At 44.4% G+C, this 16598-nt stretch overlaps 1 protein-coding gene across 4 annotated transcripts in view; it reads left to right on the top strand.

Annotated features, from left to right (window-relative positions):
* Nucleotides 1–16598, top strand: part of GRTP1 (growth hormone regulated TBC protein 1) — a 96594-nt gene that overhangs the window by 25072 nt on the left and 54924 nt on the right. For 3 of the 4 annotated variants that reach the window (XM_073563538.1, XM_073563539.1, XM_073563540.1), the window contains 3 exons: nt 121–282; nt 4236–4360; nt 11116–11212. In XM_073563538.1, coding sequence (XP_073419639.1) covers nt 121–282; nt 4236–4360; nt 11116–11212 — 384 coding nt within the window. Of the gene's footprint in view, nt 1–91; nt 283–4235; nt 4361–11115; nt 11213–16598 lie in introns of all 4 variants that reach the window. The other variant, XM_073563541.1, reaches the window with a different exon arrangement.

Here is a 16598-nt window from a genome sequence, read left to right as displayed (position 1 = left end):
TAATATAATTACCGTATCTTGGCAACTGCTCCGTCACATGTGATCTTATGTTATCAGTAAAGAAATGAATGGTTAATAATTGTTTATGTAGAAACCTGTCGTTGTATCCTATGATTTCAGTGAAGAGATATATCAGGAAGGGCGTTCCTAATGAACATCGGTCACATGTGTGGATGATGGTGAGTGGCGCACAGGCCCAGATGGATGTGAACCCAGGATATTACCACCGTGTATTACTGGAAGGGCAGAATAATACAAAGCTTGTGGATACAGTCGTCACAGGTAATTTTAGAACATGTTCATGATCTACATGTGAATTATTCATGTTACTAACCTATACTACAAACAATCAATAGTATCCAGGTGATTTCGGGGGAAAAAAAAATTAAAAATCAGTGGAATTATACAGCAGTCAGAGCTTGATTATACACGGGACCTGCGATTGGCTTGTAGGAGGATTTTTAACCTTTTTACATAAAAAGCCAAGATTCCTTAAATATACACACAAAATATGAACTCTTTATGTTGTCCTCTTTTCTATCAAACAGTAATGGAACAGCTGACGTAAAATGACATTTATGCGGGGTTACAGTCGTCCAATATTTGCACCAGTGACCCATTTCCGTCACATCTCCTCCAGTCCCTTTCCCCTGCTGTCACCCCTCACCTAACTAAAATATTTAACCTCTCTCTTTTCTGGTATTTTTCCCTCCTCATTTAAGCATGCCATCATACATCCACTACTTAAAAAACCATCCCTCGACCAAAACTGTGCCGCTAACTATAGACCTGTCTCTAATCTTCCCTTCATCTCTAAACTCCTGGAACGCCTGGTCCACTCCCGTCTTATCCGCTATCTCTCAGAAAATTCTGTTCTCGACCCTCTCCAATCCGGTTTCCGCTCTTTACACTCCACTGAAACTGCCCTCACTAAAGTCTCTAATGATCTGCTAACAGCTAAATCAAATGGTCATTACTCCATGCTAATTCTCTTGGATCTCTCTGCAGCATTCGACACTGTGGATCATCAGCTCCTTCTCACTATGCTCCGTTCCATTGGCCTCAAGGACACCGTTCTTTCCTGGTTCTCCTCCTATCTCTCCGACCGCTCCTTTACTGTATCTTTTGTCGGTTCCTCCTCTCACCTTCCCCTTACTGTTGGAGTCCCCCAAGGATCGGTTCTAGGCCCCCTCTTCTCCTTGTACACTGCCCCTATTGGTCAAACAATCAGTAGATTTGGTTTCCAGTACCACCTCTATGCTGATGACACCCAATTATACGCTTCTTCTCCTGACATCACGCCAGCCTTTCTAGAAAACACCGGCGATTGTCTAAACGCTGTGTCTAATATCATGTCCTCATTATATCTGAAACTGAACCTGTCAAAGACTGAACTCCTGGTGTTTCCTCCCTCTACTAATGTACCTATACCCGACATTGCTATTTCTGTGTGTAGTTCCACTATTACTCCCCAGCAACAGGCCCGCTGTCTTGGGGTCATACTTGATTCCGAGCTTTCCTTTGCCCCCCACATTCGATCATTTGCTCGCTCTTGTCATCTGCACCTCCAAAAACATTTCTAGAATTCGACCTTTTCTTACTTTTGACTCTGCAAAAACTCTTACTGTTTCTCTTATTCATTCTCGTCTTCTAATCGGTCTCCCTCTTACCAAACTCTCCCCTCCAATCTGTCTTGAATGCTGCAGCCAGGATCATATTCCTCACCAATCGTTACACCGATGCCTCTACCTTGTGCCAGTCATTATACTGGCTACCCATCCACTCCAGAATTCAGTATAAACTTATTACCCTCACACACAAAGCCCTCCATGGCTCAGCACCACCCTACATCTCCTCCCTTGTTTCAGTATACTACCCTACCCGCGCCCTCCGTTCTGCTGATGACCTGAGGTTAGCATCCTCAATAGTCAGAACCTCCCACTCCCGTCTCCAAGACTTTACACGTGCCGCGCTAATTCTTTAGAATGCACTTCCCAGGTCAATACGATTAGTCCCCAATCCCCACAGTTTTAAGCGTGCCCTGAAAACGCATTTATTCAGACTGGCCTATCGCCTCAACACATTAACCTAATCTATCCCTGTGTGGCACAGCCAAAAGTTTTACCATAACCAGATTTCCCGCATCATGTTCCCACATGCTTTATGCATCCATTAGCCCTCTGTGTCTGTACTGTTACACACTTAACTTTATGGCTGGTCCATACAATCAGGGCAACTGTTACCACCCACCTTTCGTGTTTCCCCTTTTTTCCTCATAGATTGTAAGCTTGCGAGCAGGGCCCTCATTCCTCTTGGTATCTGTTATGATCTATGTGATTATTGTTATGCTGTAATGTCTATTGTCTGTACAAATCCCCTCTGAAATGTAAAGTGCTGCGGAATATGTCGGCGCTATAGAAATAAAATGTATTATTATTATTAATATTTTACTGACCACGTGCAGCTTACCTGCGGTAAAATGTGACTTGTTGCTTTGGTAAACTGAATACTAATTTCAATATCTTGTTGGCCCTAGAAACTGAAAGGTTTCTGTACTCCTGGTTTAGGAGAACTGTGAACTGACAGTTACAGATGTTCCAGCCAAATCTCCTATCACACATGATTATGGCTGTCATGCACTTTGACATCCTCTTTGTGTCCGCCAACACAAGTGTATAAACAGCCGAACGTTTGTGCTTTTAATGATCTGTGACTTAGGCAACTTTTCACAGATGGAACATATTCCCATTATAGTCTATGGGACTTTACACATTTCTGTGTTGTTTTTTTTTGTTTTGTTTTTTTACGCACTGTCTGCGAAAAAATAGACATCCAAAATTGATATGAGTCTCCAATCAAAATCACCAATGCAAGTTTATGTCTCCGCCACAAACTCCGATAGCACAGTGATGGCTTCCTAGTTGCAAACCATAGAAAAACAGCCGACAGCACAGCAGGGATATTGAGGATGCACACTTCAAGTTCATGGATCCAAATGAACAGAAAATTCCATAGAAGAAAGGAAGAGCAGCATCCAATCCGGGTGAAAAAATGACAAATTTATTTGGCCTTGTTGTACTTGAAAAAGGCCACAACATGGTCGAAACATATTTGATGATGGCAGAATAAATTTTGGTAATTTTTTCACCCGGATTGGATGCTGCTCTTCCTTTCTTCTTCTATGGCTTCCTAGTTGCATCCTAGTGCTCTCCATATATATATATTTTTTTTTTTTTTTTTTTTTTTAATTTATTTATTTATTTATTTTTTACTGACAGGCTGTGTGCCCATGATGCGTTTTTTTTTAAGCGTTTCCGCAGCGCTTTTAGACAAGCGTTTCTGCTGTGGAAATGCTTAAGAAAAGCATCCAATGTAATCATAATGGAATCCGCACATGTTGTGCTAATGGTGCGTTTCTTTCCGCTGCGGAAACGCTAAGCGGAAAAAAACGCAGCATGTTCATTAATTTTACATTCAATTGTATTGCAAAAAGGCATAGGAAAACGCTTAACAAAAGCGTCAAAAACACATGTATTTTACCGGGAAGAGGGTGTGCGTTTCTGCTCAGGAATATTCTGCATGAAAAACGCTACGTGGGCACAGAGCCTAAAAGCAGTTTGAAAAGTCACCTCCAAGTTTGTTGTTTTTTTTTTTTGTTTTTTTTTTTTTTCCTAATATGCAAAAACAAATCAAGTGCTGATTGTAAGGCTATGTGCCCACGTAGCGATTCTGAAGCAGAATAAACCTGAGCAGAATCGCACACCCTGCTCCCGGGAAAACATGCGGTTTTTGACGCGCTTTTGTAAGCGTTTGTCAAGCGTTTTTGCATGCGTTTTCCTAAGCGTTCTTGCCAATATAATTGATGGTATGCGGAATCTCGTGCGATTCCGCAAAATTAATGAACATGTTGCGTTATTAATCGCTAAGCGTTTCCGCAGCGGTTAAAAACGCACCATTGGCACAACATGTGCGTTTTTCATTAAGAATCAAATGGATGCTTTTCTTAAGCGTTTTTGCAGCAGAATTGCTTTTCTAAAAGCACTGCAGAAACGCTTAAAAAATGCTACGTGGGCACACAGCCTTAGAAGGGACTACACTGATGAAAATCTGACAATTTGAACCAAAAAATATAAAAACCCTATGCTTGAAACTTGCATTAGAAGTATCTTTCTAATTTGGAGATTTCCAGGTATATGCTAAATTCTACACCACAACTTTTTTTTTTTTTTTTTCAGATCTCAACAGGACTTTTCCCGATAATGTGAAGTTCCGTAAAAGTGCAAGTCCCTGTTTACAGCAGACTTTACACAACGTTTTAGTGGCTTATGGTCAACACAACAGCAGTGTGGGCTACTGCCAGGTAGGTTGGGACAATTCTGGGGATTTGAATTCAATAAGCAAAGATGTATATTTTAGGCAAATTTGCAGTTGCAGGATTTAACTTTGAGCTTAGCTATTGCTATGTAATGGGATTATTTTACCGTTGTACCCCATAAACATTTTCAGTATTTGGCTGAGGGGGCAACTACACTATTGCTTCCAGTTAAATAGACGGACACACTTCTTACCTGAAGTCTCTAGCTCCATTAGGGACAACTCCTGAATCACATTTTTGAGGGGGTTTAGATGGAAGCCTGCAACAATTTCAGGAAGGAGAATCTCACGAGGCCTAAAAGGGTCGCCCTCCCAGGGCTGTGGGGTACTTGGTACTGGGCCGGTCTCTCAGAGGGGATTGTCACAGCAGCGGTGACCCAGTCCGTGTCCCTGGGCGCCCATGTAAAAGGGGTTGAATGATGGGAATAAAGTTTGAGTGGATGATTCATGACGCCACCTGTGGTGTTCGGCAAGGGAGATGTTAAGCCGACGCTGCAGACAGATCCTCTGGGACAGATGGTGTAGTGCAGCAATGATGTTGTAGCCCTCAACAGGCAGGGCAGTATTCCCAGGGCAGTGAGGATAGGTGTTTAGGAAGAGGGTGCAGTGTTTGGCACAGAGATGTAGCAGTGCTGAAGAGGTTGCAGGAAGGAGGCAAGGACACAACAGGGTGCAGTTTCTTTACCTTTACTTTGCTTGGCAAATGCAGTCCAGGGTCCGGAATACAGATGGCACAGGAGCTGATTAGCCTGGAAGCAACTCAGGAATCTCTCTATGCAGATGGGTTGTGTAGTCTCCTTCCTAGCGCTTACTTGAGGTACATGCAGTACTGCGTTACACTGAAGTTCCTCCTTCTTGTTCCCTTTTAGGTCTGTCTCGTATGGCAGACAGCTGTAGCCTTCTATCTCTTCTTTTGGCTCACCCGTTGCTGTTGTGCCTCCCAGTCTTATGTGGGAATAGAGCATTTACAGCTTCCTATTCCTCTGGTTTCTGTTGCAGGACCATCAGTATCCATACAACCTTGGAGACCAGGCTCCAGATCATGTGCTGTCACTAGAAGTGAGCTCTCTACTCTCTGCTCAACTTCCAGCTTCTCCCTTCACGTCTACACACGTTGCCCTCCTCACACGAACTGACTAACTTCCCCTCCTGGCCCCCAGAGAGAAGCTCTTCCCCTTAGTATTGGTTCAGAGCTCCCTCTGCTGGCCTGGAGTGGGAACTGTGTTGCATGTTATGGTTAACTGTCAGAGAGACCCTTCATTGCTTCCAAGCCTGACATCACCCTCCCTGGAGGAAGGCAATGCCAGTGTGGCAGCCGTACTCCTGGGGGCACCACGTTAACCCAGTCTACTCCTTGATTTAGGCTTTTATTAATTAGGCCTTTCCATCTCTGATCATATCCGTTTCATCCTAGGGTACTTTCTCCCTGGAACAAAATATCCTGCTTTAGGATGAGCTGTGCCATAGACACAGCTTTTCTGGAACAATCACACTACTATACCCTTGCAGTTCTGGGGTCCTTGGTTCAAATACCACCAAGGACAACATCTGCAAGAAGTTTGTATGTTCTCCCCGTGTTTGCGTGGGTTTCCCTCCACACTCCAAAGATATACTGATCGGGAACATTATATTGTGAGCCCCAATAGGGATAGAAATGATGTCTGTAAAGCGCTGTGTAAGCGAGTAAAATAAACCTTGGTTACACATCCTTGGATGGCAAGTTGCAGGACTACAGTGCTGAAACAATGGGACTAGGGAATAGGTGAGATCTCACAAGACCTACATAAAATCCAGGAGCAGAATTTGTACAAAGACTGCATTGTAGGGAGAGCAAAGTAATTTCATCTTCGTGTAGGTGGGTCAAAATACTGCATGTTATTACTTTTGAAGTACTGGAATTTTATAATACCACTTGTGTTCTGTGGATATATTCATGGAAACATCTTGGGAGAATAATTTGATGTAGCAGTTTCAAAAACTAGTTTTTCTAAGCGCTCAGTGCCAAGAAAAATGACCAGCCTGTCTAGGAAATGTTGTTTGATGTTACCACCCATGCAGAAACATGATAGTATTCTGGCACATTGAGTGGTGAAAAGTTTCTCCTGATGAATGCTCTGTTCTTTTCTGTCCATGAGCTCAGCGTTTCTGTTACTATGGATTCAGCTGCAAAATTGGCAGGCATTGCCTGCCTGAATTCTTCCGTGCAGTGGGAACCAGACCGTGCAAAGTATCTAAATGAAGTGCTTTCACAAACTACAACAACCACTGAAATATAAGCTCTGTTAGCAAATGGAATTGTATTTTCAGCCGTTCCGATCCCATAAAACGGTGAATGATTTACTTCCTATATAGAAATTGGTTGTATCGCAAACAACCTAATGGATGTGCCAGTAGATCTGATAAACGAAGAACTAAATTATATGTATTCCGAGTGAAGAAATAGTTATTGAAATAGAAAAAGTGTTAATATGGTGGTATTGGGGTACTCCATGCCGCTTTTGGGCAGATTCAAATGTTTGGGGCTTTTTTTTTTTTCTCCTCTAAGATGTTGACAATAAAGTTGCTTTTGGATGTAGAAAACGTAGATGGAGACCGGATCCATGTTTTCATCAAAACAAAAACGGGACTCCAAATATAAAATAACAGACTGGCACGTCCAAACTGAAAAGACAAGTGTGAACAGGTTCAATCTGAGAGCAACTCTATAGAAATATCAAATTAAGGCTTCCCTCTTTGTAACGTTGAGTTGACATGTTTATGTAGTAATAATAATCTTTTATTTATATAGCGCCAACATATTCCGCAACCCTTTACAATTCAACAGTTCATATATAAGTCATAAGTAGCAACCTTAAAGATAATACAATATTTAAAGCAAGGATAATGACAACCCTGCCCATAAGCGCTTACAATCTATAATGTTGTATGTATATTTGTACAAATTAAAGCTGCACTCTGGAACGCTCCAGTATGTAAACATTGAATATATGAAACTAGAACATGTCACCTCGGCTATAGGGTCTGATGAGTGGGCCAAGGTTTAATTGCCCCTCCTCCTCTTTCACCTAGAACTCTGGCTGGGGATAAACATAAGCCATCTTCTCCAACATGGGTCCATCCACTGGTCAACACTAAGGCCAGATTAAGGCTGAGTTCACACGTGGCGTTTTTTTCGCGTCTCCGAGTCGGTTTTAACCGCGCGGTTTTGCAGCGAAAAATAAGCATCCCATGCATTGCTATGGGATTCAGCAATGCTGTGCTAATGCTGCGGTTTTTACCGCGGCGGAATCGCTTCGCGGTAAAAAACGCAGCATGCTCATTAATTTTGCGGAATTGCGGCGATCCCGCACCCATAGGAATGCATTGTTCCGCTTACTTTCCGCATGTGGCTGTGCCCACCATGCGAAAAGTAAGCAGAACAATTGCGGATGGTACCCACGGTCCGGAGGAGAGGAGACTGTCCTCCGGGCTGTGGGTACCATATCCATGTAAAAAATAGAATTTAAAATAAAAAATATTGTTATTCTCACCTTCCGACGTCCCGCGCAGCCTTCCCGCCTCTCCACGCTCCCGTTCCCAGTACTCTTTTGCAAAAATGCCCGCGATGACATCTGTTCTCGCGGGATCGCGAAGTCTGCGCGGTCATTCGCGCGACGTCATCGCGAATAACCGCGAGACTTCTCGATCCCGTGAGAACAGACGCCATTGCAGGCATTTTCGCAAAGGATTACTGGGAACGGGAGCGTGGAGAGAGGCGGGAACGCTGCGCGGGACGTCGGAAGTTAATCTTAACACTTTTTTTTTTTTTTTTTTTTTTTTTTTTTTTTTACTTTTTGTCTTTTACTACTGATGTTGCATAGGCGGCCTCAGTAGTAAGAAGTTGGTCACACTTGTCAAACACTATGTTTGACGAGTGTGACCAACCTGTCAATCAGTTCTCCAAGCGATGCTACAGATCGCTTGGAAAACGCTAGCATTTTGCAAGCTAATTACGCTTGCAAAGTGCTAGTTTTTCCGCGGGAAAATCGCAGGAATTTAAAATTCGATTTTCCCGCGGAATGGAATTCCGGAACTCTCACGGTAATTTCCGCGAGAGTTCCTCTACGTGTGAACCCAGCCTTATACAGTGTGCTATCCTGAGCAATGAGTCTTGATTTCTATTTAAATCCCCAAAAATGGGATTTACGCTGAATCCTAGACCTATTCGGTATAATGAAGCAGATGGAGTTACTTGGACTTCAATCCCATGATGTCTGTATGTTTAGTGGACACAAAACCATGGTCTTCCACTCTTTTAGACTGCCTAATAAAGGAGAAACTTGCTGTTGGAGGCAGTGCCATTTGAGTCACTACAGAGGGGGCACTTTCACCCCTGTCTTTCTGGGATTAAAATTGAAAAGTGGGAAGGGGTGCCCTGTAAAACGCAAAACTACATATAGTCTTTCTATCACCATGGCCATGTAAGGAACGCGAAAGTTGGAAATTATTCTGCAGACTCTCCAGTACTGTATTGTCTGCTATGGCACAAAATTGGAATGTAACTGAGAAACTGCTTACTGGTCCATTAGCTGCCAGGCATCCTGACTTGGTGAACATTAACATTTTTATCACTAATGACTCCACCTTTCTAAACTGCTTGCTTGTTCCCAGAAATTTGCTGTGTATCATGGAAAATCCAACTCTCAAAACAGGAAGAAATATATTAAAAAAAAAAAACTGTTCTGGAAAATGCATTTGTAAAAACTGTTTTGATCATTCTTGTATTTCAATAATTGTAATAACTGATATGGGGCAACATGATGCAATGTAAAGTGATGTGGCATAACATTAATTCTTTTAAAATTATAGCATAGTAAAAAAAAAAAAAAAAAATACTGCTGGAGAAATGTGTTTTCCAGTTGGATAGATTTGTTTTCCTGTCTTAAGGGGAGTGTGTGTATATATAAATATAAGGATAATATATAAGGATATATTATAACTTTTGATTGTTTGGACTTTGGTAAGTGTATTAATAACTGAACAAATTGATGTAATGCGGCTTTTTTTTTTTTGTAACTGAGCCACTGGGGCCTGTCATTTCAGTGTCAGAACACAACACTTATGCACAGCAAATATGGCAGTCCACAGGCCCTCTCCTATAATGTGGCTGCCTCAGCTATGAACTTGTCACAACCCCAGGCATGAGCAGTTCAAAACTGTATATGGAACCCGGTGCCATGCACTGGGTACAAATTACCTCTGTCACTTGTAATTGCAGCGAGAGCCGTCATGTCATTGTGGCTGCTGCACTTAGATCACAATAATGTACAGTATAGCGAGAGCAGGAATGGGCACCAGCACCGTGGTGATTTCATCCAGTTATATGTAGTCACATGCAGTCACTACCACAGTGCTAGAGCCTGGAACCAATCGGCGCTCGCCTCTCATTTGTTATCTGAGCAGAGCAGTCATGGCGATGCTAAAATTACAGTAATAACCAGTGAGCCCAAGTCCAGACACCAGTGCTGCACTAGATTAAATCACCCAGACCTGTGCTCGCCTCTCATTACTGTGATCTGAGCGCCACATTGACGTGAGTGCTCCTCTTAGATCACAGTAATTTTCCTCTGGGTTGTGTATCCAATATACTTTATGTATGTGTGCGTGTATATATATCAAAAAGTCAATTTATTTCAGTTCTTCAATACAAAAAGTGAAACGCATATGTTATATAGAGTCATTTGCAAACAGAGTGATCTATTTCAGGTGTTTATTTCTGTTAATGTTGATGATTATGACTTACAGCCAATGAAAACCCAAGTCACTATCTCAGTAAATTAGAATACTTTATAACACCAGCTTGAAAAAATGATTTTTTTTGGCATCAGTTACTGCATCAATGCTGTGTGGCATAGAGGCGATCAGCCTGTTGTACTGCTGAGGTGTTATGGAAGCCCAGGTTGCTTTGATAGCAGCCTTCAGCATGTCTGCATTGTTGGGTCTGGTGTCTCATCTTCCCCTTGTCGGTAACCCCATAGATTATCTAAAGGGTTAAGGTCAGGTGAGTTTTCTGGCCAATCAAGCACAGTGATACTGTTTTTAAACCAGGTATTGCTACTTTTGGCAGTGTGGACAGGTGCCAAGTCCTGTTGGAGAATGAAGTTTCCATCTCCAAAAAGCTTGTCGGCAGAGGGAAGCACGAAGTTGCTCTAGAATTTCCTGGTAGACGGCTGCGCTGACTTTGGTCTTGCTAAAACACAGTGGACCTACACCAGCAGACGACATGGCTCCCCAAACCATCACTCATTGCGGAAACTTCACACTAGACCTCAAGTAGCTTGGATTGTGTGTCTCTCCACTCTTCCTCCAGACTCTGGGACCTTGATTTCCAAGGTCTAGTGTGAAGTATCTATAATCAATGATGGTTTGAGGAGCCATGTCATTTGCTGGTGTAGGTCCAGTTTTTTCACTCCAATTCAAATGATGACATCCAAAACAAAAATTGTCATGCAACTTTGTGGATTTCAGGCAGTCTAAAAATGCCAATTAAGTGTGTCTGTTATGGTGTACTGCCAATCTGAGGTACCAGTTTCATGCTCATAATACACATTGTGCAATCAAAAACTGCAATATCGCATGAAAAAGTGCAGTATTGCTTTGGTGGTACATTGTAAACCTAAATCGTATACCAGATACATGTTGTCCACACACCGTTTCTATAATGAGTATGACCAGAATTACCAAGCTTTCTTCTCATTGCAGGGTATGAATTTTATCACTGGGATACTTATTCTTGTTAGTAAAGATGAAGAGAAGGCCTTCTGGCTCCTAGATGCTCTTATTGGCCGGATTTTGCCTGGTATGTCTTTTTTCAGTTTTATCTTACAAATAAAATTTCCCATTCAACATTTTAACTGTCAAAATCTACATAAAAAGGTTGAATAATTTTTCTAATGAAAAATTTTGCTGATTTTGTTATTGATGGGCTCTATAGATATGTCACTTGATCAAAAAGGGTGTGTGTGCATTTTTGCTACAAAAACTATTTATATTGATTGGAGAGTCCCTGCTTAAAAAAAAAAATCCCGGGGGGAAAGATAACTGCAAACAAAAGGTGAAATAAGTACTGAACACGTCTTTAATTTTTCTCATTACTACACCTAACTTAAACCATAAATTTCCCTATATCGAGTTATTTGCTTGTGTGGAGTGGATGGGTTATGACGACACCAGGGCTGTGGAGTCGGAGTCGTGGAGTCGGAGTCGGTGCTCATTTTGGTGTAGTCTGAGTTGGAGTCGGTATAAAATGGACCGACTCCGACTCCTAAAATATATAATAAATTGGGTACAGTAATTCAATGCAGGATGTGCTGAATATTTTTTCATAGGAGTTTGGGAAAGTTATGAAATGTCCTATAAATGGCTGTTCTATTCCTGATCTAAGGCTACATTCACACACAGCGTTTTTCCTGTGTTTTTTGAGGATACGTTTTTCAGCTGCAAAAGCTGATCATCTTTTTAAAAAACCGCATCACCTGAAAGGTTTTTGAGCTCATAGATAATGTTTTCAATAGCAAAAGCAGATTAGAAATCTGCTCTATCTATCCATTTATCCATATCTGTCTATCCATATCGTATCTGTACCAAAAAGAATGAAAACTGGGTAGTACACCAATATATATTCTGTTCTATCTAAATATCTTGATTATTGGATCATAAAAATGATTAAATGTCTGAGGTTCACATTGTACTACAATACATTTTTCACTTAAATATAAGCAATATGTGTGGGAGTCGGAGTCGTGGAGTCGGAGTTGGAGTCGGAGTCGGTGTAAGGGAAATTGAGGAGTCGGAGTTGGAGTCGCAGGTTTGGCTTACCGACTCCACAGCCCTGTATGACACGTGATATATGTAATATATTTATATATAATATATATTTTTACACACTGTACATTCAGTACTCTATTCTCCATTTTGGTTTTCGATTTTGTCTACAAAAAAAGCTCTCTAATATTTTTTGAAACTTGTCCACATTGGCTGTAACAGTGTTGACAACTATTGTCATGATTTTCTCCCACAAGCTCATTCTTCACTATTGAAGGCAAGCAAAGTGGCAGTAATGCCATACATGCAGTGATGCTGAGTGTTGGGTTCTGCAGGATCCATAGAATACAGGATGAGTATTGTGGTGATTTGTATGTTGCCATAGCTGTGTGTCTGGGAGGGAACTTTTTTGATGGCTTTTTTTCTTTTTGCTGATATTAGGACATTCTCTTGCTATAGTTCTCAGCTCTACATTTCCTCTGAAAACATCTTGATACATGAAAACCACAAAGTTATCAAAATGTACCAACCGTATGTAAAGTGACTGCAAGCGGTAGCCATGACAGAGCTGCTCCTTCACATCACTGTGGGGAAGGTGACTTGACGGACAGACTTGATTGAAGGAAGAAGTGAAACAGCTGGGGAAGGTGGAAAAGGAGTGCAGTACCTAGATTTGACCACAAGATGGCAGGGGGAGCGTAGAACAGGACTTGACAGCAGCTTAGGGCTACCAAACCACTTAGTCATGGGGGGCAGGGAGATAGGAACCCAGGAGGGAAATTCCCGAGGAAGCGGATAAATAGGACAGGACAGGGTTCCAGGCTAGGCTAGTCCTGGGAGGAGCTCAGGAGGAGGAGCCTCAGTACAGAGGATTGACAACGGTGGAGAGCTCGACCAGGGGACTGAAAGGAAGATACAGTCAGGGGGTGGCCCTGACACAAAGAACCGCAGGACAGATGAGGCCCGGGGGTACCGATTGGACGATGACCTCGGACTGGTGAAGCGCTGGCGGTAGATAGGCCTAGGGCAGCCCCAGCGTAAGATCCGCGAGGAACGTCACTACGACTGAAGGAAAGGTGAAGGTACCCGGGCCTGAATACGGAGAGCTGTAAAGGTGCTGCGGTGTATTGCTACGGTCGTCAGGAGGACGGCTAATAAACTCGGACCTGTTACAACTGGAAATCTGCCTCCGTCTTGTCTCTGTGTCTTCTGGTCGCGGTAAGCAGTGGACCACTCCCCAATCCGGGCTACTATCACATCACCACTGCACTTTACAGGAAAATTGTGCTGCATAGTGTGGTGTGCATCACACTAATACAGGCCTCCATCTTCTGAAGCTGCCACACATAACTCAGGAGGACACACAGTTCGTATTAACCAACAGATTGCTGGATAGTTCAAGCATATCAGACTGTAACATGCAGTATGGGGCACAACTCTTCTTGTTCCTTGTTTCCTTAAAGGGAACCTGTCACCAAGAATAACGCTGTTAATCTGCAGGATAACAGCGTTATGATGCTGTCCGGCACCTGCATGCAGCGGGGACAAAATGATCGTTATTCTCCTCACCAGGATGCGGTATTCAGTCATGGGGGGGCGGCGCCAGCGCTGGTTCCGTCACCGCTCTGTGTATAAAGACCGGCCGAGAGTCGCTTTGTATACAGAGTGGTGACTGAACCGCCCCCGTCCCTATGACTGACTACTGAATGCTGGGGGGGGGGGATGTAGGGTTCGAGCAGGCTCACAGGATGCAGTGACGAGACACGAGACTGAATGTGGGGTGAAATAAACTTTTATAAGTTTTAAAGCCGCAAGGGCTAAAACTGCTTAAATCAGACAAAAGGGGAAACACTTATTTGTCCTCGCAGGGACTCGTAAAACAACATTAAAAAACAAAAAGGGTCCTTATTTTCTCTATAATACACTTAGCCTTCCGGGCGTCGCTCGAGTTCACGACCACTCAGGGGTTGCAGATGTGGCTGCCTTGTAATCCACGACTTCCCGGAAGGACTTGTGCTTGTCCAGCCCCGAAGAGACCAGAACGATGGGGCGCAGCAGGCCCTTAAGAAACTGGACGGTGGGGCGCAACGGGCCCTGTAGTAACCGGAATGATGGGGCACAACAGGCCCTGAAGAAACCGGAATGATGGGGCACAACAGGCCCTGAAGAAACTGGGCGGTGGGGCGCAACGGGCCCTGAAGAAATGGGGTCGGTGGAGCACAACGGGCCCTGAAGAAGCTGGCACGGTGGGGCACAACAGGCCCTGAAGAAGTGGGGTCGGTGGGGCACAACGGGCCCTGAAGAAACTGTTCAGGGGGTCAATCTCTCAGGCGTCCGTTTAGAGGCGCTCGTTCCCCAGCCAGGTCATGACGCAGTTTCAAAAAAGACATAAACGTTAACAAATTCTGCTCAGTGTCCCCTCAGTAACCGGGACGGGCTCTGCGGCCGCCTATAGCGAGGTGACGTCCCCTGAGGTCGGTGATGACGGGGCCGCGGCTGTGGGAGAAGACAGGGGGGCAGTGTCCTGGCCACTGTACCGGATTGCTGTGTCGTCGCAGCGGTCGCCTGAGATCCCGGTCCTGTCACACCACGGAAGGAATCAGCGGCCGTCACTTTATCTGAATCTTTGCGGGGGGAAACTCCCGGGGAGAGTCTCTTACGCGTCAACCTTCGGTAAGTCTCAAATTTCCCTTTTTCAATCTCCTGCCTGTCTCTCTTTTCCACACCGTCAGTTGCCACAGTCCTCTCTCTGCCGCACGGCTTCCTCTCTCCTGTCAGGCTCTCTGCCAACTGCCACCTCAGCGCGTCCCCTGCTCCTTTTACCCTCGCCCCGCCCCCTGTTGCCCTGACAACTTCAGTCGCATGTCTCCCTTTGTAATCCCCCTGATGTGGTTTCTTCAACAACCCTGATGGCGGTCCCCCTGGTTCTAGCCCAATCACTGTATGGGGGTCCTCCTCCCCACATTCCCCCACCCTGTAAGCTCGCCAGTCCTCGGGCGAGGGTGTTAGTCTATTGAGATTGGTCTGTAAAGGTGTCAATATTTGTTGCCATACGAACTGGTCTTGTTCATACCGTTCGGGGGGTTTGCCGGCTGTTGACCGCTCGGAGCGTCTAAGTTCGACTGGGGTGGAATCTTCTGGGGTGGTGGACGTCGGTGAGCTGCAAGATGCCGGTGGGTTAATTGTGTCAACTGGCTCATTATTGGGTGGAGGGCCCTTGGGAACTGGAGGGAAATCCTCGTCGTCTGAGTCCCAGCATATGGACTCCGGTTCGGATGTCTTCGGGACGGGTTCCAGTTGCTTCGGGTCGGAAGAAATACACAGGCGTAACATATTACGATGCACAATGCGAGTGGGCAGTGTTTCATCCTGCTCGGGCTGTATTTCGTACACAGGTCCTTCTGAATGGATACGGCGTAGTACCCGATAAGGACTCTCTTCCCAACGTGACTCCAGTTTATTCTGGGGGCGTTGATCTAGTACAAGCACACGGTCCCCGCTTTGGAGATGGGGAGGGGAGGTTGTATTCTTCCCGGGGTGTTCCCAGTCTTGAAGTTTGGTATGTACAATTCGGTGAAGAGTTTGCAACCTGTGGCGATGATTTCGGACCCAAGACGACACTCCGGTCCAGGGCCGAGGCTCTTCAGGGTCCAACTCTACCTCTGTGATCCCTTTACCCTCTCGTCCGAACAGCAGGAAATAAGGAGTATAGCCCGTTACTCTATGTACCCGATTATTATAAACCCACACTAATTCAGAAACATATTCAGGCCAACGAGCTTTCTTGTCACTCTCCAGAGTGCGTAGCATTTGAATCAATGTCCGATTAAATCGCTCACAAGCCCCATTCCCTTGCGGGTGATATGGTGTGGTCCGGGATTTATCAATCCCATAAAGATGATGTAGTTCCTCCATAACTTTCCCCAAAAAACATGCTCCCTGGTCGGAATGTATGCGTTGAGGACAGCCGTACACTTGTATAAAATTTCTGCAAATTGCGGAGGCGGCTGACTCCGCGGTCTGGTCTCGAGTAGGGGTGACCACAGCGAATTTAGTGAAATGATCCACCATGACGAGGCAGTGTTCGTATCCCTGGAATGCGGGACCAATGTGCAGATAATCCACCGTCAAGAGCTCCAAGGGTTCTGAAGTCACAATCGTCTGTGTTGCGGCCCTCTGAGCAGGCGGTTTGGCCAATTCACATAAGCGGCAAGTACGACAAACTTCGTCCACAACAGCCGACAAGCGTGGGTGATAAACTTTCTGTTGTAACCATTGCAAAGTCTTTTTGACTCCAAAGTGGGCCCCTTTTTCGTGAGCCTCTCGAGCCAGTTCGTGTAGTTGAGCTCCGGGCGTAACCACCTGCCAAACAGTCATTGAGGTTGTTTGCGAAGTGATCTTACGGTACAGTAATCCCCTTC

The sequence above is a fragment of the Dendrobates tinctorius genome, unplaced genomic scaffold (genome assembly GCF_039654945.1).
Source record: "Dendrobates tinctorius isolate UK_male_01 unplaced genomic scaffold, ASM3965494v1 ptg000394l, whole genome shotgun sequence".
Lineage (NCBI taxonomy): Eukaryota > Metazoa > Chordata > Amphibia > Anura > Dendrobatidae > Dendrobates > Dendrobates tinctorius.
This window is presented reverse-complemented; position numbering and strand designations above follow the sequence as displayed.